This window comes from Nomascus leucogenys, chromosome 2 (assembly GCF_006542625.1).
Source record: "Nomascus leucogenys isolate Asia chromosome 2, Asia_NLE_v1, whole genome shotgun sequence".
Classification (NCBI taxonomy): Eukaryota; Metazoa; Chordata; class Mammalia; order Primates; family Hylobatidae; genus Nomascus; species Nomascus leucogenys.
Genome location: NC_044382.1, coordinates 919134 through 943829, shown reverse-complemented (window position 1 = coordinate 943829; position 24696 = coordinate 919134). Strand labels below are relative to the sequence as shown.

The 24696-nt window shown below is 40.3% G+C and overlaps 1 protein-coding gene across 2 annotated transcripts in view; it reads left to right on the top strand.

Annotated features, from left to right (window-relative positions):
• CNOT6 (CCR4-NOT transcription complex subunit 6) overlaps positions 1 to 24696 on the top strand; it is a 91133-nt gene that overhangs the window by 61637 nt on the left and 4800 nt on the right. For both annotated transcript variants that reach the window (XM_030824179.1, XM_030824185.1), the window contains 9 exons: positions 1126 to 1312; positions 4594 to 4679; positions 16266 to 16370; positions 16452 to 16520; positions 17600 to 17757; positions 18859 to 19013; positions 19620 to 19774; positions 20860 to 21090; positions 22967 to 23169. In XM_030824179.1, coding sequence (XP_030680039.1) covers positions 1126 to 1312; positions 4594 to 4679; positions 16266 to 16370; positions 16452 to 16520; positions 17600 to 17757; positions 18859 to 19013; positions 19620 to 19774; positions 20860 to 21090; positions 22967 to 23169 — 1349 coding nt within the window. The remainder of the gene's footprint in view (positions 1 to 1125; positions 1313 to 4593; positions 4680 to 16265; positions 16371 to 16451; positions 16521 to 17599; positions 17758 to 18858; positions 19014 to 19619; positions 19775 to 20859; positions 21091 to 22966; positions 23170 to 24696) is intronic.

The following is a 24696-nucleotide window of genomic DNA, read 5'->3' as shown; positions in this document are numbered from 1 at the left end:
AAAATTAATCGGTTCTGAAAGACTGGTATGTTTTTATTACATTTGTTTCATTCTCTCTCAGATTAGATCCTGAAACAGTAAGGAGATTATGGGGAACATTCTTAGATTGTAGAAACTATTGACAATTTATCAAGAAGTGTCAGAGTACAGATTTACTATTGCACTGAAAGGTTTTATCATTCTGTTCTTAGTCACTGAATCTTATGCCTACTACTATTTGATTATAAATGTCTGACTTACTATATGAAATATTTCTGGACAAGTGTTTTTACTTGTTACCATATAACACAAACGCTGCTAGCCATGTGGTTCTTCGTGCAGTTATCACTAGGGTACTCTGTTCTTAAAACTCAACGAAACTAAGAGTACCTTGTGTTCCTTTTTGTTTTTAGGCAAAATTCTTGTTTTCTGGAGATATGAACAGCCTCTGAGATAGTAGAATTTGTGTTATTTTGCATAAGTCCAAACCAGTCATGATGTTCAGATATTGGATTTATCATTACTATAAATTAATCATATTTCCCTCTCATATCTGAGATCATTTTAAAGGATAAATTTGGCCGGGCGCGGTGGCTCACGCTGTAATCCCAGCACTTTTGGAGGCCGAGGCGGGTAGATCACAAAGTCAGGAGATCGAGACCATCCTGGTTAACACCGTGAAACCCCGTCTCTACTAAAAATAGAAAAAAATTAGCCGGGCATGGTGGCGGGCGCCTGTAATCCCAGCTACTTGGGAGGCTGAGGCAGGAGAATGGTGTGAACCTGGGAGGCGGAGCTTGCAGTGAGCCGAGATCGCGCCACTGCACTGCAGCCTGGGAAACAGAGCAAGACTCCGTTTCAAAAGAAAAAAAAGGATAAATTCTTTTTGTGCTCCTAAAAATAAAGATGCAATCTAAGTAGTATTGGTACATTAACTTTTTATTTTAACCTGCTAAGTGAGGAGTTTATAACTTAATCATAGCAATGAATTGTTGTAGAATAGGTAAGATTTCCTGTTAACCCCTTCTCACAAGTTTTTGGATAATAATTTAAGTTACTCATAAAAACATCTAAATCTTACTGAATCTGCAGAACAAATTGTAGAGAAAACTATATAATCTGTTCCTGTATTTTTTTCTCTTACAGGAAAAGTAAGAAGCTTAAGCGCATCTTTGTGGTCACTAACTCACCTGACAGCTTTGCATTTGAGTGACAATTCCCTCTCCCGAATTCCTTCAGACATTGCCAAGCTTCACAATCTGGTGTATTTGGACCTGTCATCTAACAAAATTCGTAGCTTACCCGCAGAACTCGGAAACATGGTATCACTCAGGTATGCATATTCAGCTTAATACATACTAGCTGTATGACCTCTAAAACAAAATATAGGCCAGGCGCAGTGGCTCATGCCTGTAATCCCAGCACTTTGGGAGGCTGCGGGAGGATCATGAGGTCAGGAGATCGAGACCGTTCTGGCCAACATGGTGAAACCCCATTTCTACTAAAAATACAAAAAATTAGCCGGGCATGGTGGCAGGCACCTGTAGTCCCAGCTGCTCAGGAGGCTGAGGCAGGAGAATGGTGTGAACCCAGGAGGTGGAGCTTGCAGTGAGCCAAGATCACGCCACTGCACTCCAGCCTGGGCGACAGAGCGAGAGTCCGTCTCAAAAAAAAACAAAAACAAAAACAAAAAAAATTTGTTGTGTTAGGAAACAAAACTGTTCATTTAATGGTATTTGAATAAAAGGAAACATAACTATATCCTTTATAACTTTATAGTTTTGTTTTTTGGGAAAATTGAATGTCAGCTAATAATTAAGTAGATCATTGGCTGAATTTTTTAATTACTGTATTTTGTGTAATATACTTTATTTTTGAATGAAAAAGTTTGGACAGAGAGAGGGTAGACTGCAAGGCACTTATGTTATCCCACATACTTCCTCATGACAAACAGGGCACCATACCATCCTTAACACAGGGTCCAGGAAACCATTGCCAATTGGTGAAACCTTTTTTGCCATCCCAGGGCTTGTATGTTTGATAGTAGTAAAGCCTGGACTTGAAAGAGCTAGAATTAATTATTAAATTTGGGGGCCTGTAGCATGAAATACGTAGCATTTGGATTCACATGTGTAAGTTCAGGTTGGAATCTTAACTTCGCCATTTATGAGTTGTGTGATCTTGGACAACCTTCTTGACCCAGGATAAGGGATATTTGAGATAATGGGTAAAAAAAACACTAGTACCTTGCCTGGCATATACTGTATTTTAAGAAATGGTAATTGCAGGCTGCATGCGGTGGTTCATGTCTGTAATCCCAATACTTTGAGGGGCTGAGGGGGGCTGATTGCGTGAGCCCAGGTGTTTCAGACCGGTCTGGTCAACATAGCGAGAACTTGGTCTCTACAAAAAAAAATTCCCAAATAATTAGCTGGGCTTCGTGGTATGCACCTGTAGTCCCTGCTACTCGGGAGGCTGAGGTGGAGGGATGGCATGAGCCCAGGAGGTTGAGGTTGCAGTGAGCAGAGATCATGCCACTGCACTCCAGCCTGGGTGACAGAGCAAGACCGTCTCTACCCTCCTCCCCACTAGAAAATAAGAAAGAAAAGAAATGGTCATTGCTATTTTTATTTTGATAGAGATGAGGGTCTCACTATGTTGCCCAGGCAGGTCTTAAACTCCTAGCCTCAAAAGATCCTCCCATCTTGGCCTCCCAGAGAATTGGAATTTCAGGCATGAGCCACTGTGGCTGGCCCATTATTATTATTATTATTATTTTACTTCTGTTTTATAAGGTAGATAAGGTCTAACCAAGTTAAATATAAAGCTAAATTCCATGTATTATGTTAATCCCAATGGAATATTTTGTACTATTTCATATTAACTGACTTTTTGACATGGTTCCACTGGCTTTCCTGCTGCCTTCTGCCATTAGCCATGTAGTAAAAAGGAATAAGGACCTTTTGAAAGGTCTTTGTCTCTATTGCTCCTACTCCAGTCTTTTGACTTTTTTTTAGGTTTAACTGAGTTTATTCTATGACTGTTTTTAGTCCTCTGAAACAAATTTACTTGAAGGACCTCCTTTTCTTTTTCTTTCTTTCTTTCTTTTTTTTTTGGAGACGGAGTTTTACAAGAGTCGCCCAGGCTGGAGTGCAATAGTGTGATCTTGGCTCACTGCAACCTCTGCCTCCGGGTTCAAGTGATTCTCCTGCCTCAGCCTTTCGAGTAGCTGGGATTACAAGCGTGTGCCACCACACCCAGCTAATTTTTGTATTTTTAGTAGAGACGGGGTTTCACCATGTTGGCCAGGCTGGTCTCAAACTCCTGACCTCGAATGATCTGCCTGCCTCGGCCTCCCAAAGTGCTGGGATTACAGGCGCGAGCCACCGCGCCCAGCCGAGGGACCTCCTTTTTTCTGTGTATTGCATTTGGAAATAAACAGGAGCCAGATATCAGAACTTGCTCTTCTTGTTCAGTTTACAGCCACACAGACCTTCTGGCTTGCTCAGTAACCAAGATTCATTTAAATGTCAAAAACAAAAGATTATACAAATAGATTTCTTGCACACTTAAAAACTGACAAATAGGCTGGGCGGGGTGGCTCACGCCTATAATCCCAGCACTTTGGGAGCCCGAGGTGGGCGGATCACAAAGTCAGGAGATCGAGACCATCCTGGCTAACACAGTGAAACCCCGTCTCTACTAAAAATACCAAAAAAAAAATTAGCCGGGCGTGGTGGTGGGCGCCTGTAGTCCCAGCTGCTTGGGAGGCTGAGGCAGGAGAATGGCGTGAACCCAGGAGGCGGAGCTTGCAGTGAGCCAAGATCGCATCACTGCACTTCAGCCTGGGAGACAGAGCGAGACTCCAACTCAAAAAAAAAAAATAATTGACAAATAAAACTTAATGTGTTACATTGCTGCTGTATCAGTATTGGGTCTCTGGTTGTTCTTTCCCCCGCATGTCCCCCCTGCCCACCCTTGAAGACTCCTTTGATATTTATATTATGATTATCTCTGAAAAATAAATTATTAAGAATAATCATGAATAGTTAATACAGTCACTGTTATTTTTTAAATGCAACTTTAGTTGATAGCAATCATAAGCTTAATCGTGCAGCGGTTATAAGCTCTTTTGAGTCGTTAACTAAATGATCATTTTAGTTCTCTTTTAAGAATTCACATGGTAGGCTGCTTTATCATTTCCACTTTCTTAAATGTGTAGTAGACCCTACGTGTCCTAGACCAGTGATACGCAGTGTGGTCTGTGACCTGGTGCCAGTTTGCAAACTGCCTTGCCAGTCTGCAGTGAGATTAATAACAGCAGTTGAGTAATTTTATATGTCTGTTAAATCTAATACTTTTTAAAAATTGGGTCTTATATTTTGTCCTTTTCCCCCATTATTTCATTTTTTCTGGTAATTTGTTTCTTGTATTCTCTGGCAGTTTTTTTTTTTTTAAGCCACGTGTTGTTTAAGAAACACTGTACTAGACATTGAAATATAATGTAACATTTTTTCATTCTTAGGTGCTTATATTCCTAGAAGCTATGTTGTTGATTTTAACTGTTAAAGGCTAACATACTTTTCTGACTTCCTGGAATTTTTACATCAACAGGGAGCTCCATTTAAATAACAACCTGTTACGAGTTCTACCTTTTGAGCTGGGAAAACTGTTTCAGTTGCAGACTTTAGGCCTGAAAGGTATGACTTCCATATTTGTACTTCTTATGGTTTGTATATATGTCTTTGAATCTAAAGAAGCCAAGAATTTTTCTGCTAGGGGATTCTTTTAAAGACTCATTTTCCCCCATACTTCATCAGTTTCTTAGCTACATCGCAGTGGTTTTATTCTTCTCTGTCAGCTATAGACTATCTACTAGTCTTTGGTTTCTTTTTTTGCTCCGGGCCCAGCCCTTCTTTTCTAGCCTCTGTTTTAATGAACCCTATGTTCTGGTGATACATCCCTGAGGCTATACTTTCTTTATTTCATCATGTTATAAACAGCTGTTTTTCTTAGATTCAAATCTCAAAAAAATGGAGCCTCTCATATAGTACAGAAAACAGTAAGTAGAAAATTTTGACCATTTGAACCTGCTGATGATCAAGATTTAAGCATATTTTTAAAAACTTGATTTATGAGGACTTGTGATTATAGAGCCATAATTGATCCAGCAAGAACTATTAGGAAATAAATGTTTTTTAAGCCAACAATATTGAAAGTTATATTTTGACAATATGTCAATGCCTATAAATTTTTTTATCATGTTAAGGAGCTCTTCACCAGCCTTGGGCAGGTGTGTCTAGCCTACTGTACAGTTGCTTCTTCAAAAAAGTCACTAGATGAAGTCGTCAAGATTTGCACCCTTAGGCCGGGCACGGTGGCTCACACCTGTAATCACAACACTTTGGGAGGCTGAGGTGGGTGGATATCTTGAGGCCAGGAGTTCAAGACCAGCATGAGCAACATGGCAAAACCCAATCTCTACCAAAAATACAAAAGTCAGCTGGGCGTGGTGGTTCCCACCTGTAGTATCACCTACTTGGGAGGCTGAGGCATGAGAATTGCTTGAACCTGGGAAGCGGAGGTTGAAGTGAGGTGACATTGTGGCAGTGCACTCCAGCCTGGGTGACAGAACAAGACTCTGTCTTTAAAAAAAAGAGGAATTGCACTCTTAGTTTCTTAAAAATACAGTTATATAAAAGGTTTTAGTCCTGTAAATATTTTATATATCATAAAATAACAGTTTTTAAAAAAATAAATACAAATACATGTTTTAAAATGTACAGAAAGTCATATTCAACAGACATCAACATTGTAAATGGTTTGGAATGTTTTTTTCTGTGTGGGCTGAACTAGCTAAGGCTTCTAAAAATAAAGGCCAGTGAAATGCAAGATGAAGATGCCCTTTTCTGTTATATTTCCCAGTCTAGCTGTTTCTAAATTTGAAGAACAGAAAAGTACTGTGTGGCAAAGTGTCCATATACTGACTGCCAGAATTAACAGTGAATACTTTATCATTTTTGTGTATAATTTTTTTAATGCAAAAGAAATGGAACATTACAGAATGTTGAGACCCTCTTTGTTCTTCCAGTCTTCCTCATGGCAGAGGTATGTTTTTCCAATTCAAGGTTTTCATAATCTTACAGTATATATTTTACAAACTGTAATTCATACTCACTAAGGCTTTTCACAAACTTTATTTAAAGTTAGGGTCACTAGTCACAAATTTGCTGTTTTTTTTGTTTGTTTGTTTTTTTGAGAGGGAGTCTCTGTCGCCCAGGCTGGAGTGCAGTGGCACGATACCGGCTCACTGCAGCCTCCTTCTCCCTGGTTGAAGCGATTCTTCTGCTTCAGCCTCCTGAGTAGCTGAGATTACAGGCACCCACCACCATGCCCAGCTAATTTTTTGTATTTTTAGCAGAGACGAGATTTCATCTGTTGGCTAGGCTGGTCTCAAACTCCTGACCTCAAGTGATTCGCCCTCCTCGGCCTCCCAAATTGCTGGGATTACAGGCATGAGCCACTGCACCAGGCCATAAATTTTCGTACTGATTTAATGTCCATGAAAGCCTCTAAGTGTAAATGCCTGCAGCGGTAGGGCAGTTCTTTATGACCCCTTCATTTTTGGTGATCCCTTGCTTTTCCATTTCAGATGCTTTACTTTATCACCTCTAGACGTCTGTGTTTCTTTCTTGGAAGTGTAGTTTCAAAGAGACATTTGTTTATCTCACATATCCTGTTGGACAGCATTACACATCTGTAATAGCAGTCTTCTTTTACTGGTTTTACTTCCTTTGGACAAATCCTTTTATTTTTTCTGAGCTTTTGCAGTTTACGCTTTATTCTAATGTTCTGTCGGAACATTGGATGGAATGATCCGTTTGGGGGTAGAGCTGCTGCTTTACTTCTTAAAGCAATTGTATCATCTTTGCCCTCTGAAAACTATCATTGATTTCTCCCGGCATCCGCTTGGAAGAGAGAAAATAATACCACTTAGTTCAGAATCATGTTTGTTTGCTATTATATGTCATACATTCTTGCAGAACCAAAGTATTTCTGCCTCATGAATCAGTTCATACCATTTTCTTTGAAGTTGTTGCAGAATGGCTGGCAGGCTTCACTTTTTCCCCCACGTTTTTAAATGCTCTTCAAAATTGTGCTACAGTACTACAGTTAAAGGCAGGACTGTGACCTTAGGTGCCCATTCACTTTTTTTCCTTAAACTGTTTATTTTGAGATACTTGTAGATTCACATGCACTTACAAGAAATAATGCAGAACAATCCTATCCCCTTTACCCAACTCCCTCCAATAGTAGCATCTTTCAAAACTATAGTTTCACATTATCGTACACAGAACAGTCAAGATACAGAATATTTTGTGAAATAAGCCAGACACAGACAAATACAACATGATCTCATTTATGTGTAAGGTCTTTAAAAGTCAAACTCATAGAAGTAGAGTGTAGAATGGTTGTTCCCAGAGGCTTGGGGACAGGGGACAGAGTGGAAAGGAGAGATGTTGGTCAGAGGGTGCGCAGTTTCATTTACACAGGAGGAATAGGTCTGGTGATCTGTTGCATAGCATAGTAACTATAGTTAATAATAATGTGTATTTTTTAAACAGCTAAAAGAATGGATATTAAATGTTTTCACCACAAATAAATATTTGAGGTGGTGGATATGTTGATTAGCCTGATTTGATCATTCCACAATGCATAACTGTGTGGAAACATCACATTGTTCCCCATAAACATACACAATTATATGTCCATTTAGAAAAGGATATAGAACATTTCTATCACCAGAAGATCCTTTTGTTACACTCTTATAGCCATACCTACTTTGTTCCTGCCCCAGCTCACTGCTTCTAAGTTTTGCTGTTTTAAGAATGCTACCAACCTGGGCACGGTGGCTCATGCCTATAATCCCAGCACTTTGGGAGGCCGAGGCAGGCAGATCACCAGGTCAGGGGATCGAGACCATCCTGGCTAATATGGTGAAACCCCGTCTCTACTAAAAATACAAAAACAAAATTAGCCAGGCATGGTGGCAGGTGCCTGTAGTCCCAGCTACTCGGGAGACTGAGGTGGGAGAATAGCGTGAACCTGGAAGGTGGAGGTTGCAGTGAGCTGAGATCGTGCCACTGCACTCCAGCCTGGGCAACAGAGCAAGACTCCTTTTCAAAAAAAAAAAAAAAAAAAAAAAAAAAAAGGATGCTACTGAATGGAATCATACTGTATGCAGTCTTTTGAGATGGGCTTTTCCACTCAGGTTAATTATTTGGATATTTGTCCTGGTTGCATGTATTGATAGTTTGTTCCTTTAAATAGACGAGAGTAGTAGTCTATGATATAAATGTCTCGTGGTTAGTTTAACCATTTACCTGCTGAAGGAAATCTGGGTGGCTTCTAATTTGGGGCTGTTACAAATAAAGCTGCTGTGAACATTCAGTGTGCAGGTTATTGTGTGAATATAGTTATTCATTTCTCTAGGATAAATGTCCAGGAGTGCAGTTACTGGGTCATTTGAGGGTTGTGTATTTAATTTTTTAAGAAATTGCTAAGTGGTTTTCTGTAGTGTCAGTACTGCTTTACCTTGTAACCAGCAGTGCATGGGTGATTCACTTTCTCTGCATCCTCACCAGCATTTGGTGTTGTCACTGTTTTTATGTTAGCCATTCTGGTAGATGTGTAGTCATTTCATGGTTTTGATTTACATTTCCCCAATAAAGATACCCAACATCTTTGCAGGTGCTTATTTGTCATCTGTAATGTTTTTCTTCTGTGACATTTCTTCTTGTCATTGTCCGTGTTCTAATTAGATTATTTGCTTTTTTACTGGGAATCCTTTATTCTAGGTACGAGTCATTGGTGGAATATGTGGTTTACACGTATTTCTCTCAGTATGTAGCTTTTTACAAGGTCATTGCACAGGAAAAGTTTTTAATTTTAATGAAGCCCAGTTTATCAGTTTTTTCTTCTGTGGATCCTGATTTTTGTTTCAAGTCCAAGAACTCTTTGAATAGTTCTAAGTCCCAAAGATTTTCCTCTTAGGCTTTCTTTTAAAAGTTTTATGGTCTTGTGTTACATTTAAGTCTATGATCCATTTTGACTTCAGACTGACTTAAAAGATGTGAGGATTAGCTCCAGGTTCTTTTTGTGTGTGTGTGGACTGTCGATGTCCGGTTGCTCCAGCAGCGTTATTGAAAGATGATCTTACCTTCATTGAATTGCTTTTGCACCTTTGGCAAAAATCAGTTGAGCATATCTGTGTGAATCTGTTTCTGGATTTTTTATTCTGTTTCATTGATCTATGTGTCCATCCTTCTGCCAACATCTGCAAAACCAGTTCCGAGGCCCCAGGAAGGAATCGGCTCTTTGAGCCTCAGAACGGTGCAGCTGTGCGTGGCCACAGGGAACACACTCCAGGCTACTGGGGTCTAGTGACGAGGCACTTTTGTCAGGACGTGGTCCACAGAGAGGAGAAAAGAAATGTTCTTTAGTCTCAGAGGCCAAGACAGACGCATGGGAGGAGAGGGAGATGCCAAGGACCTGGATAACTAGAGGCGTGATGAGTGGAGAGCCTGGTGCAGGATCCGTGCCACGGGAGGAGGCCCCTGTGGAGAGTGAGACTTTGGGTGGTTGGGTATGGCCAGGCTGGGCCCCCTGCTCCTCACAGTGTGACCTAAAGCCACGGCCTGGTATCCAGTGCCTTCCAGTGTAGCCCAAGGAAGGCGTGCCCTCCTTCGGCAGAAACAGCTTTAAAAAAAAAAAAAAAATCCTGGTATTGCTTTTTAGACAAAAACAATATGGAGACTTTTATTTCATTGAGTTCTGCTCTTTAGTATTTCCTTCCTTCCTTCTTGCATTTGCTCCTTTTTTTTTCTAGCTTCTTGAGGCGATAGCTTAGATTATTGAATTGAGACTTCTGTTTTTATTTAGACTTCTGTCTTTATGCATTTAATGTGGAAATTTTCCTCCCAACCCTGCTTTAGAAGCTATGTCCAGCAACAAATTTTGATATTTGTATTTTCATTTTCACCAGCTCAGTATATTTTATTTGTTTATTTATTATTTTGGGACAAGGTCTGGCTGTGTTACCCAGGTTGGCTTCCGACTCCTGAGGCCCAAGCAATCCCCCCACCTCAGCCTCTGAAGTAGGTGGGACTGCAAGCACTTTACCCCCAGCTCCGTTATCGATTTTTAATATGATTTCAGTGTGGTCAGAAAGTGAACATTCTGTGTGATTTCAGTTCTTTTTAATTTGTTGAAGTTTGTTGGATGGCGTAGGATAGGGTCCATCCTGGCATATGTTTCTTGAGTACTAGAAAAGAACGTGTTTTCTGTTTTTGGGTAGAATGTTCTATAAATATCTGTTAGCTCCTATATATTAACTTAATGTCTATTAGGTCGATGGTAGTGAGGTTTTTGTCGTGTTCTGTCGATTGTGGAGAGAGAAGTATTAAAGTTTCCAACGATAATTGTAGATTCTATTTTCCTTTTAGTTCTCTCGGTTTTTGTGTAAAATATTTTGCGTTTCTCTTGTTTGGAAGCACACTTAGAATTGCTGTGTCATCTTGAGGGATTGACCCTTTATTATTACATAATGTTATTTTCTGTCTCTGGCAATTTTATTTCCTCTCAAGTCCACTTTATCTGATATTAATATAACCACTCCTGCTTTCCTTTGATCAACTTTGCATTATATATCTCTTGCCATTTCCTGCATCTATTATTACATCTGAAGTGAGTTTCTGTGGACAGTATATAGTTGGGTCATATTTTTAGATTCCATTTTGATTCTTCTGTAGTGTTTTTGAGTGTGTCCGTTTGTGTAGATGTTTCATGGTTCCTCTGGGTATCACACTATATGTATAACTTACCACAGTCTAGTGGGTGTTATTTTACCAGTTCAAGGGAAATATCAAACCTTAACTCTCTTTACATCCTTTTATTCACTGCCATTGATAATAGTTCAGAATATTTTCTTTACGTAAATTTAGAATCACATTAGTTTTATGATTTTTTTTTTTTTTTTTTTTTGAGACAGAGTCTCGCTCTGTTGCCCATGCTAGAGTGTAGTGGCATGATCTTGGCTCACTGCAAGTTCCGCCTCCCGGGTTCAAACGATTCTCCTACCTTGCCTCCCAAGTAGCTGGGATTACAGGTGCGCGCCACCATGCCTGGCTAATTTTTGAATTTTAATGGAGACGAGGTTTCACCATGTTGGTCAGGCTGATCTCGAACTCCTGACCTCATGATCCACCCACTTCGGCCTCCCAAAGTGCTGGGATTACAGGTGTGAGCCACCATGTTGAGCCAAAACGTTTTAAATTGTCAAACATGATTTAGAAAACTTCAGGAAATCTCGTATTTGCCCATATTTTTTTGTTTACCTATGTTGTTTTCTTCTTCCAAAGTCCTTCTTTTATCATTTCCTTTGTATTTAGAGAACTTTTCTAGTGGTTCCCTTTGGGTAGATACGCTGGCAGCAGATTCTGTTAGTTTTTTGTCATCTGAGATTGTCTTTATTTCTCCTTCATTCCTGAAGGATGTTTTCACTGGATATAAGATTCTGGGTTTGACAGTTCTTTCAACACTTGAGAAATATTTTGCTACTTCCTTCTGGCCTCCATGGCTTATCATGAGAAATCTGTTGTCATTCAAATTTGTTTTTCTCCTGCAGGTAAGGTGTTATTTTTCTCCGGCTGCCTTCAAGATGTTTTTTCTTTGTCTTTAGTTTTCAAAAGTTTAATTATGATGTGTCTTGCTGTGGATTCCTTTGGGTTTTTCCTGTGTAGGGGTTCACTGTGCTTCTTGAATCTGTTGCTTTATATTTATTGCCATATTGTGAGAATCTTCAGCCATTATTTCTTTGAGTACTTTTTCAGCCCTGTCCTCCGTGTTCTCAGCGTCCAAGGCTCTGATGACATGAATGTTAGATCTTTTGTTACAGTCCCACAAGTCCCAGAGACTTTGTTCTTTTTGTTATTGTTGTTGTTGGTCTGTGTTCTGATCTATCAATCAGTCAGTCAATCAAGAGATGAGGTCTCGGACTGGAGTGCAGTGGCACAATCTTGGCTCACTGCAGCCTTGACCTCTCGGGCTCAAGCAGCCCTCCCACCTCAGCCTCCCAAGTAGCTGGGACCACAGGCACGTGCCTCCATGCCTGGCTAGTTTTGTTTGTTTGTTTGTAGAGACGAGATTTTGCCATGTTAACAAGGCTGGTCTTGAACTCCTGGCCTCAAGTGATCCTCCTGCTTCAGCCTGCAAAGTGCTGGGATTATAGGCATGAGCCACTGCACCTAGCCTTCATTTATTTTATTTTTCAGTTCTAATATTTCCATTTGGTTTTAAATGTTTTATTTGCCTGAACTTTTTTTTTCTTTGCTCAGTCTTCCTGTTTTTTTTTATTTTTTATTTTTTTTTATTTCAAGCATGTTTGTAATTTCTCAGTGAAGCATTTTTGTCATGATTCCTTTGTCTTGGTTGGGTAATTCTGTTTCTGTCATCTCAGGGTTGGAAGCTGTGTTTATCTGCATTTGGTATCCTCGTGTCTTGGTGTGATGAGCTATTTTCATTTGAAACTGGACTCACTCATGTTATGAGACTCTGGATCGTATTTAAACTCTTTAGTTTGGTTTTCTTTGCCTGGCACTGCTGTGGCAAGGGAACCAGGGCACTGTCTCCTTACTGCCAGTGGAGGTGGAAGTTTGGGTTCCACTTAGCTTTCGTTGACACCTGGGAGTAGGGGCTCCTCGTGGCTGCTGGTGGAGGTGGTAGTTTTGGCTTTTCACACGGTCTCCACAGGCACCACATTGGCGTGTCCTCTTTATCGCAGGGAGATGGTGAAAGTCTTGACTCTGCTTGGCCTCCTCTGACACCACCTCAGAGGGAGGAGGCCGGGGGAGTTCCATATCGCCTCCTTTCTTTCTCTTGCAGCAGAAGTCTACCAGGCTCTCCACTTGCTCATGCTGGCATGGGTAGAGATGGGACCACGTTTTTTTCTTTAGTGTTAAGCTTGAGTAGAGTGGTTCTTATCTAAAACTTTTGTCCTTTTAGGCAGCCCTTCCCTGGTCTTTTGGCTTTTGTTGGGATTTTTGGGGGTCTGTACCCCTTGGTATTTCCATGTTCCTGGCTTCTTAGCCGCATGTCTGGAATATCTGAGGCAAAAGATAAACCCAGGGAACTCATCCCTGTGCCATTCATCAGGTCCTGCAGTCTCCGGCTATTCTGCCTTCTCTCCTTTTTTCAGAGTTTTATGTTTGTTTTACACATAATATACAGTGCTTTTAGTTGTACCTAGTGGGAAGAATAGGGAAAAGTGTTTTTACTCCATCTACCCTAAAGTAACTTCTCATTTACTTTTGTTCCTTTCTCAGGACTCAGTATAATGTTTTAATTCCAGAATTTTATTGTTGTTGACTTTATTCATGTATATTGTTTTCTTTTTCCAGGTAGTGAAGAGCAGATTAATTTTCAATTTAAAAGAAGTCCCGGCTGGGTGTGGTGGCTCACACCTGTAATCCCAGCGCTTTGGGAAGCCAAGGCGGGCGGATCACGAGGTCAGGAGATTGAGACCATCCTGGCTAACACGGTGAAACCCCGCCTCTACTAAAAATACAAAAAATGAGCCGGGCATGGTGGCGGGCGCCTGTTGTCCCAGCTACTCGGGAGGCTGAGGCAGGAGAATGGCGTGAACCTGGGAGGCGGAGCTGGCAGTGAGCCGAGACCGCGCCATTGCACTCCAGCCTGGGCGACAGAGCGAAACTCTGTCTCAAAAAAGAATTCCCAAAAGCAAGCAGATGTAGGTGACATCCACCATTGGGCTTCAAGTGCATTTTTTTTGTTTGTTTTTTTTTTGAGTCGGAGTCTGGCTCTGTCACCCAGGCTGGAGTGCAGTGGCGCAATCTCGGCTCGCTGCAAGCTCCGCCTCCCGGGTTCACGCCATTCTCCTGCCTCAGCCTCTCCAAGTAGCTGGGACTACAGGCACCCGCCACCACGCCTGGCTAATTTTTTTGTATTTTTAGTAGAGACAGGGTTTCACCGTGGTCTCGATCTCCTAACCTCGTGATCCGCCCACCTCGGCCTCCCAGAGTGCTGGGATTACAAGCGTGAGCCACCGCGCCCGGCCTCAAGTGCATTTATTAGAGTCATAAGTAGGTCTTTGTATTGGAGGATGCTTTTTAGTTTGTAAAGCAAGATCTTACAAGTGGGGATCACATAGGTAGAAGCGGTCACCTCTCAATATTCTTTGCACTAGAAAGTAGTAAAAAGACAGCATCGGCCAGGCGCGGTGGCTCACGCCTGTAATCCTAGCACTTTGGGAGGCCAAGATGGGCAGATCAGGAGGTTGACACCATCCTGGCTAACACGGTGAAACCCCATCTCTACTAAAAATAAAAATTAAAAAAAAATTTGCCAGGTGTGGTGGCGGGCGCCTGTAGTCCCAGCTGCTCGGAGAGGCTGAGGCAGGAGAATGGCGTGAACCCGAGAGGCGGAGCTTGCAGCGAGCCGAGATTGCGCCACTGCACTCCAGCCTGGGCGACAGAGCGAGACTCCATCTCAAAAAAAAAAAAAAAAACAACAAAAGAAAAAACAGCATCCCTGTAGGTCTGGTTAGAATGAGCTGTTTACCTGATACCGAGAAGTTTTCAGTTGACTTCATTTTCTCAAAACATGTTTCACAAAGGGTCCTGATAAGCTTCAGGTTGTAACTGCCTATCTCACAGGATTGTGACTCAGTGAAAACATGAAAAGGCTGTGGTGGGCATAAAGAACCACACACATGTGAGAGAATGGTACTCTTGTAATTGCCTTCCTGCAAATACCTGCTTTGCACTGAGAGCAGCACATTTTTACTTTTTATAATTCTTAGAATCCTAGAATCTTAAAACTGAAAGACCTTAAAGATAAATGAACTTTGCCATTTTTCCCATCCATGCAACTCAGATTCTTTGTAGGATACTCCACTGCGTCACAGCACAGGGTGTCTCAAATAGTTAACAGTGTTTGCCAACCTCTTCTATTCGGCCTTGGCCTTTCCTGTTAGATTTTTTTTTTTTTTTTTTTTTTTTTTTTGAGACGGAGTCTCTGTTGCCCAGGCTGGAGTACAGTGGCGCGATCTCGGCTCACTGCAAGCTCCGCCTCCCGGGTTCACGCCATTCTCCTGCCTCAGCCTCCTGAGTAGCTGGGACTATAGGCGCCCATCACCACTCCTGGCTATTTTTTTTTTTGTATTTTTAGTAGAGGCGGGGTTTCACCGTGTTAGCCAGGATGGTCTCGATCTCCTGACTTTGTGATCCGCCCGCCTCGGCCTCCCAAAGTGCTCGGATTACAGGCATGTCTTCCTTCTGCTCTTTGAGTCCAGTCTTTTATGAGAGAATAGGAAAAAACACTTCCTTTAGGTTTTGATCATTCTTATCTACCATATCCTTTAGTTTTTCTTTATTTGGTATGGTTAAGATCTTTGACCATTTGATCTGCCTTCTTCAAACTGCAGAATTTGTCTGGTTTTCTTAAAACGGCACTGTGGCATGCAGAATAATACACAACGCTTGTGTAGGATGGATAGGAACTTTGCTCCATGAAACCCTGCGCTGCACTGTTGTTATTTGTACTTTTATTTCTCATGTACATAAGAAACCCTTCTGAGAGGATTTGAGACTCTTGTAGGTATATGTAAATCATTGTTTTTGCTCTCATTTTGGAACAAAGCAGTTATTGAATTTACAGGTGGCTCATGGCCCTGGGATTTTTTTTCCCCTCCTTAGTGAGTTAATTCTTAGTGAGTTAATTCAGTATGACTTTAATCTAAGTGCAAGTGTATATTTGTCATTAGGATGTTTTGTTGTTAGCTTTGTGACATTGTAGAGTTTTGATTCTCTGATGCATTATGCTGGCTTTCATCCTTCCCTTCACTGTTTCCTCTGCCCACCCACTCCCCCAGTCACCTGCCTGCCCCGTTCATGTTTTGCTCACTCTTGTTTGTTATAACCATCTGTATTATTGAAAGTGTTGGCAAGGCAGGATCAGATATAGAGCACTGCTAGAGCATTTCTGATTGACATCAGCCCATTAATATTATGTTTTGAATGTGTATGTAGAACATGGTATGAATCATTTTTACTCATATCAAAAACTGGAAAAACAATATTTTCTATAGTTTGACATCTTACTAGTAACTATAACATTGTTATAGATGATCTGATAATTTTGATACATTTTAAAATTTTGAAACATTTTATTACTTAGTTTCATTTTATTTATTTTAAAAATATTTCCAGGAAATCCCCTTACCCAGGATATATTGAACCTTTATCAGGAACCAGATGGAACAAGACGGCTGCTGAACTATTTGCTTGATAATTTGTCAGGTACTGCAAAAAGAAGTAAGTGGTTATTTGTTTAAACCTTTTTATTAGGAAGACGTGTAAGAATATTGCTTAATTCTGTATTTTCTATTCAACTAGTTACAACAGAACAACCACCTCCAAGGTCTTGGATTATGTTGCAAGAACCAGATAGGACAAGGCCAACTGGTTGGTAGTCTTTTATTTTTTAACTGTTATTTTTGCTCAGTGTCTATAAGCCTAACAGTATTGTCAGCATGCTTAGATTACGGGTAGCATTAAGATAGAATGTTTAAGATTGATTTGGTTTGGGAGGTAATAAAAAAGAATTCTTGCTCACATGACCTCTGTGTATATACTACATTGTGCTATATAGAAAGTGTGCTATAAAGCGGTGCTTCTCAGTTGGGCAGTTTATCCCCCAGAGGACATTTGGCAATGTCTGGAGACAATGTTGATGGTCATAACTGGGGAGAGGTGCTGCTGGCATCTAGTGGATGGAGGCCAGGGATGCTGCTCAGCATTCTATAGTACATGGCACAGGCCCCCACAACAGACTTCACCTGAAATGTCAGTAGTGCCACTCTTGTTGAGAAACCCTTTTGTAACGTACTGATGAAATTCACTTAAAATGAATACACCCAAATCTTTCTCTATTAGAAGTTTCCAAATCCTAGCATCTTCCAAATGGATTTGACACTACCGAGTTATAAGAGAGCCAAACCCTTACTTCAGAGGAAAGTGGAACTAATGACTGCTCATCTACTTTTAACCTAAATTCTATGAAAATAGTTTGGGAGCTTTCATGGCGCGTGTAACAAAATTTGGTCTATGATACCGTTTTCATTTTGCATGAAATAACAATAGTTGTGCTGTAGAAGAAAATGAGGCATGCCTGTTAAGGAAACTACCTATCCAGTTTCCACATCTTACATTAACAATTGGTAGCATGGTAGAAGGAGTATAGAAATGAGGAATGTTAGTCTCAGAGACTGAAGGGCTCACCAGCTTAGACTTTTCACTTCCAAACCTTCTGTGCCTACCTCTGTAGCAGGTAGTACATTGTATTCTAACTTGTTCACTTATCTATCCTGCTTGCGTTATCCGTCTTTTATTTATCCCCCATGTGTGTCGTATAGTAGCTTTTCAGTGACTATAGATTGAATGAATACAGTCAAACTTAACATTTAAGTGAAAACCATTGCTGAAATTAATAATATATTTTTTTCTGCCACGTGTGTGAATAAGTAAAGTTATCTTTCCTACAGCCTTGTTTTCTGTCATGTGCTATAATGTTCTTTGTGATAAATATGCGACCCGGCAGTTATACGGCTACTGTCCATCATGGGCGCTAAACTGGGACTACAGGAAAAAGGCCATTATTCAAGAAATCTTGAGCTGCAATGCTGATATCGTAAGTCTTCAGGTAAGTCTGACAGAAGACAGTCGACCTAGCATTGATAAAGCAACGAGCAACTAGGAATACATTACACTGAACACATTTGAAGTTTCAGCTTCAGTAGTTGTTAAAGTACTGCTTTTTTCTGTTATTAGTGAATCCTGGGAGTACTGCCTGCTTTGCTTTGCAGTGCTATGTTGCAAAATAAGCAAATGAGTTAAGCTGGGTTTTATGCATTTGCCATGACCGCTAAATACTCACTTTCCTCCTCCCTCCAATGTCCCTGCACTATTTTTTAATTGGGTTGCAAAGTTACTGAAATTCTGGCATGGTCAAGCTATAACTTTGCATTGCCGACCATGTTGCTAGAACAATTAAGGCACCGTGTAAAAAGGACTGACTTGGTACACGATCATTTTGGGTTCTCAGTGCAACTCTCATAGTCACTCGTATGATCTTGAACATGTTACTTTCTGCCCAAGCGTCTGAAGTTATGATTTGTAAAGTTCTTCGATCTCTGTGATTCTTGTTCCACATCAGTTCTAAGACATAAAGAAATACACATGCATACAAGTATGTGTCTTTCATTCATTGTTCCTAAACAACAACGAATTGCCCTTGGTACCTAGTACCTGTAAAATGACAAGTAGCTGTTCCAGTTGGTTTCAGATAAATAGCGTTGAAAAGATGTTACTTTTTTTTTTCTTTTTGTAGTGGGGAGACAGGCTCTTGCTCTGTCCCCAAGGCTGGAATGCAGTGGCGTGGTCTCAGCTCACTGCAACCTCCGCCTCCTGGGTTTAAGTGATTCTCAGCGTCCGTAGTAGCTGGGATTACAGGCATGCATCACCATGCCCGGCTAATTTTCGTATTTTTAGTAGAGATGGGGTTTCGCCATGCTGGCCAGGCTTGGTCTGGAACTCCTGGGCTCTAGTGGTCCGCCTGCCTCGGCCTCTCAAAGTGCTGGGATTACAGACATGAGCCACTGTGCCTGGCCTGAAAAGATGTTACATTCTTTAATCTGCAGACCAGTCCTTTGAAATTATTTCAAGCTCTCAAACTATACATAGAAGTTAATATGCGGACTAATTTTTGTCTTACGAAATAACTGTGCTGTTTACAATTTTTCAGGAGGTTGAAACGGAACAGTATTACAGTTTTTTTCTGGTAGAACTGAAAGAACGTGGCTATAATGGATTCTTCAGTCCTAAGTCTAGAGCTAGGACAATGTCGGAACAAGAAAGGAAACATGTTGATGGCTGTGCAATATTCTTCAAGACAGAAAAGTAAGTCATCTTATTTTTAAAAAAGAACATTTTCTCAGTATTTGCAGGGCGGGGGCCAAGGGTGTAGAAATTAATTGGCAAATGAGAGAATGAGGCACTATATTATTACTCAAGAAAATAATACTATTTGACCTAGGGGATTTTTGTTTGCTTTTAATAATCAGAAATAACCTTGTTTTGGAGACATGCTTAAAGTACTGCTGTTTCTTCAGGTGTTTACTAGGGTTTAACTCCCAATTGTTAATTGAAATACCATGTAGTTAAAATTCCCTTTATGACAGTACAGGGATTCTTAAACCCATACTTTAGAAAAGAATTGTTTAAAAATTACAAGGTAGAATATTCCAACATAAAACTTAAACAGAAGATGACTACATTTTCTTCAGTTGTAAAAGTATGTCAAGTTGTTATTTGTATCAATAACAGACTGAGAGCAACTTTAAATGGATGTGGGAACCTTGGTGCTAAACGTGGAGGATTTTCCATAATGTGGTTTAAGTGCCATCGTATCTGTTAAGGAAGTTTGGGAAAACTACGTTTCCCACAAAGCTAACCTCTTGGTATTCCCAACTCTGTGTGTGTGTGTGTGTGTTGTTTTTGTTTTAGATTTACTTTGATTCAGAAACACACTGTTGAATTTAATCAGCTAGCCATGGCAAATTCTGAGGGGTCTGAAGCTATGCTGAACAGAGTCATGACAAAAGATAACATTGGGGTTGCAGTACTGCTAGAACTTCGGAAGGAATCGATTGAAATGCCGTGTGAGTGCCCTTCACTTCCTGTAAAATTGACCAGCCCTGACTAGACATCTTCAAAAGAATAGAAAACCGAAATTTCATTGTGTATTCATGGTCTTGTCTAACACCTGAAGAAACTCAGTGAGAAGTTGTCTTTCCTAAAATGTATCTCTTTTTCTCTACCACAAAGCTTAACATGAGAAAGCATTGCCCATTAAAGTATTAGAAGCCTTGAAAAGCATTAAAAAACCTTTTTTTTGCTCCTAAGAATTTTTCGTATAAAATAAATGTTGAAGTAAATATTAATTAAAATAACTGCTCAGGGGTAAGACCTCCATACACTTTTATAATTTTTTGGCAGCAAAGATATTCTGTAAGCTAACTTCTTTTCCTGATCTATTTAAAATAATCATTTTATTAGCTGGGTGTGGTGGCAGGCACCTGTAATCGCAGCTACTCGGGAGGCTGAGGGAAAGAATCGCTTGAACCCAGGAGGCAGAGGTTGCAGGGAGCCAAGATTGCCCCACTGCACTCCAGCCTGGGTGACAGAGTGAGACTCCTTCTCAAAAAATAAATAAATAAATAAATAAATAAACAAAATAAGTATTTTAAAGGTCTTGAGTTTTGGATAAATGGACCACTTCAAATTGAAAGTACATTTCAAATGACCATTATGCTGGGAGCCGAAACTTGTGTCACTTGAGGAACAGTTGGAACTGGAGATATTTAATGTGAAGTATAGAAAAAATGGAAATAAGACTTAGGATTGTCTTTAAGAAAGAGGGTTTAGATGTAATTTTGTGAGGCTTGATTTAGGACATCCAAACTAAGAGCAAAAGTTTCAAGGAGACAGAATTTTAAAAATCAAGGTGTCCCAAATAGGCAGGGCTATTTTTGTACAAGTAGTGAATGCCCTGTGCTGGAAGCATCAACCCAGGTTTAGATGTGGATTTCTCGGGTTTGTTGTAGGGCACATTCGGTCATCCGGTGGGAATTTTAGGTGTCTATTCTGGGACTCTGAGAGATTATTTGCTCTCAGACACTGTAAGAATATATGGGCTGATGGGCGGGTTTTGTCTCTTTCTTTGTTTCGTTTTTATCTAATGTAGCTGGAAAGCCACATCTTGGAACAGAAAAACAACTTATTCTTGTGGCTAATGCCCACATGCATTGGGACCCTGAGTACTCTGATGTGAAGTTGGTACAAACTATGATGTTCCTCTCAGAAGTGAAGAACATTATTGATAAAGCCTCTCGCAACCTCAAATCCAATGTTTTGGGAGAATTTGGAACTATTCCACTTGTGTTATGTGCAGATCTTAATTCTTTGCCAGACTCTGGTAAGAAAATAATGTGATTTTATGTAGAATATTTTTTGACATAAAATGATTTAGTAATGTTTTGTTTCTGATCATTCCAAATTAAGTCCAAATAAAAATTCAGTTTGTAATGGCAGCTATGAGCAGGTTTTAAACGGCGTGTTGGGGTGGAGGGGCAATTTTGAAGATGAAACGATATTATGGAAACTTGAGGAGAAGGATGTTAATCATCTTGAATAAACACATAAGCAATAACGTGAAATAACTCTTTAAAGAATGTATGTAGTTCCATTTTATTACCCCCAAATCAGAGATAATTATGGTTATTAAGACAGCCTCTTTGGGATTCCAGCATGTGGTAATATAATCATAGTTTAAATTTGAGTTAAAATTATAGAATCTCAATTTTGTATGTATTTATAACTTGATTAGAAAAATACACCTCAGGTGGAAAATGAGCTCCTTTATTTGCACACATATCAGTCAAGCGATTTCAACAAAGAGCAAGGATCTTGATTTTCATTAAAATATAGAATACGGAAAGCCTGATCTGGAACGCTCTTTCCATGGATAGTATACAATAAACAGTAGCCCTTGTAATAACAAACTGTTTCTTCCTTTTCGTGTTTCAACTCATTTATACACACAGGAATACTTTTCCTTGGACTTGAGTGTATGCATGAACACACACACGCACATTTGGAAGCACATTATTGACATCACAATAGATAGAGCCATTAGGAAGAAAGAAACTGGCTGGGTGCCGTGGCTCACGCCTGTAATCCCAGCACTTTGGGGGGCCACGGTGGGCAGATCACTTGAGGCCAGCAGTTCGAGACCAACCTGGCCAACATGGTGAAACCCCATCTCTACTGAAAATACAAAAATTAGCCAGGCGTGGTGGTGCACGCCTGTAATCCCAGCTACTCGGGAGGCTGAGGCACAAGAATGACTTGAACCCCGGAGGCAGAAGTTGCAGGAAGCCAAGATTGTACCACTGCACTCCAGCCTGGGTGACAGAGCGAGACTATAAATAATAATAATAAAAGAGAAAGAAACAAACTGAGTTAAAATTCTATTTCAGGGAAAATCAAAGCTATCTGAAATCTGTAATTACTTCGTCTCATCAAGTTATCTGGGGATTACTGCTCCTGAAGCAGTTGAGTAGTAGTCTCTGACAATTTCTCTACATGCTTTCTACTTTCTGTGTATCTACAAAGTATCTGAAGGGTAAAGAGAAAATCTGGTCAAACATTAATATCCAAGACCCATTTCAGCATTGAGGAATACAGTATTATAATAGCAGGCAGGTCAGAAAATGTCCAGCCTTGCTAATTTGTGAATAAAATGTAAATGAAAGTATATTTTCATAGCCCATCTTATGCTTAGTAAATTGAGAAAATGCTTCACCAGGGATGTGGATGTTTGCTCTGTAACTGGCTGGTGGTATTCTCTTCCATAGTTGGCATATTATAAAATGGCATATTCAGTCCTAATCTTGGGATTTTATACCAAGTAAATAATGGAGCGTAAGCCGGAAGTCTGCATACTAAGATGCTGATTGTGGTGTTATCTTTAATTCTTTGTAAAAAGTGGAAACGACCTGCATTTTACAAAATAAGTAACCAGTAAATATTATCCACCAGCCCAGTTGCATTGTGCAGCCATTAAAGAATGATCATTGGGAAGACACATGTTCATAAAGCAAAGTATAAACTATTCAGTGTTCTGTGATGACAACTGTATAAAAATAGATTTGGGCAAGTCCTGGCAAATGTAAAAGGAAACATTTTGGAACGTGGGAATATGTGTAGTTTAAAACTTTTTACTATTGCATGATCCTTTAAAATTACTTTTTGTTTATATTTGACAATAAAAAAATTTGTCTTCGTTGTAGGTGTTGTAGAATATTTGAGCACAGGTGGAGTAGAAACAAATCACAAAGACTTTAAGGAGTTGAGATATAATGAAAGTCTCACAAACTTCAGCTGTCATGGGAAGAATGGAACCACCAATGGAAGGATCACTCATGGTTTCAAGTTACAGAGTGCCTATGAGAGTGGCCTGATGCCTTACACGAATTACACATTTGATTTCAAGGTGTGTCTTGAGACTGATAAGTTTTTCAAACCTCTATTTTACTGGCAAGTGTTCTGATGCATCATTATGTCTTTAAAACTGTGGATATGTGTTCAGACTGGAATGAAGCAATCTTGAATTCATTGACAGCAATATTCTTTGTTTTTTGTTTGAGACAAGGTCTCATTCTGTTACCCAGGCTGGAGTGCAGTGGCACAGTGACGGCTCACTGCAGCTTCAATCATGCGAGCTCATACGATCCTCTCACCTCGGCCTCCCTGGTAGCTGGGACTATAGGCGCCTACTACCACGCCTGGCTAATTCTTGTATTTTTTGTAGAGATGGGGTCTCACTATGCCCAGGCTGATCTTGAACTCCTGGCCTCAAATGATTCTTCCACCTCAGCCTCCCAACGTGCTGGGATTACAGGCGTGAACCACTGTGCTCAGCCAGTAATATTATTTTATTACTCTTCTTTAGAAGTCCATGTGATCGGTGTCACATCCTTACTTTGTAGATGTTTATTCTAATAATTTTCAGGATAAGAAGTCACATGAAATAATCTGTAAAATTCCTAAGTTGACTTTTTCACCTTTTGGGGACAATTATGTTATATTCTCATTACTAATGGCTAGATATGCAGCACCATAATTACCTAATTTGGGTGGCATTTGGGGTAAGATGTTTCTTCTCTTACATTTTAATTTAACTGAAACTAAACTCTTTTGCATGCCAAAATGTGATTTATATTAGCCATTTTTAAGTGTTTCTAAGATACATCTTTTTTCCCCCACTAGAGACAGTCTTGCTCTGTTGCCCAGGCTGGAGTGCAGTGGCGTGATCTCTGCTCACTGCAACCTCCACCTCCCAGGTTCAAGTGATTCTCATACCTCAGCCTCCCGAGTAGCTGGGATTACAGGCATGCACCACCTCACCCGACTAATTTTTGTATTTTTAGTAGAGACAGAGTTTCACCATGTTGGCCAGGCTGGTCTCGAACTCCTGGCCTCAAGTGATCCACCCACCTTGGCCTCCCAAAGTGCTGGGATTACAGGCATGAGCCACCGCACCTGGTCAGACTTTCACCGTTTTTAACATTAGTGATTGTTTAGGGCTGTCACTTTCTTGTGTTCAACTGTCCTTTTTCTAAAAAGAGATGTGGTCTCACTCATTTAACCCAGGCTGAAGTACAGTGATGTGATGATAACGCACTGCAGCGTCAAACTCCTGGGCTCAGGCAACCCTCCTGCCTCCGCCTCCCCACTAACTTGGACTACAGGTGTGCGCCACCATACCCAGATCATTTTTTTTTTTTTGGTAATTTTTTGTAAAGACAAGGTCTTGCTATATTGCCCAGCTTTTAAACTACTTTTTGCATTTCTGCTTTCTTAAAAATTTCTTAACTCCCAGCTTTCTATTTCTAAGCTGCTGGAAAAGTAATCATTTAGATTAGATTGTCAGAGTGTAAATAAGAGTTTAGATAGTATCTCAGGAGCTCTTGCACCTTAGAGCATAGAAAGTAAACCCCTGTTTATCCTCAGGTGCCCC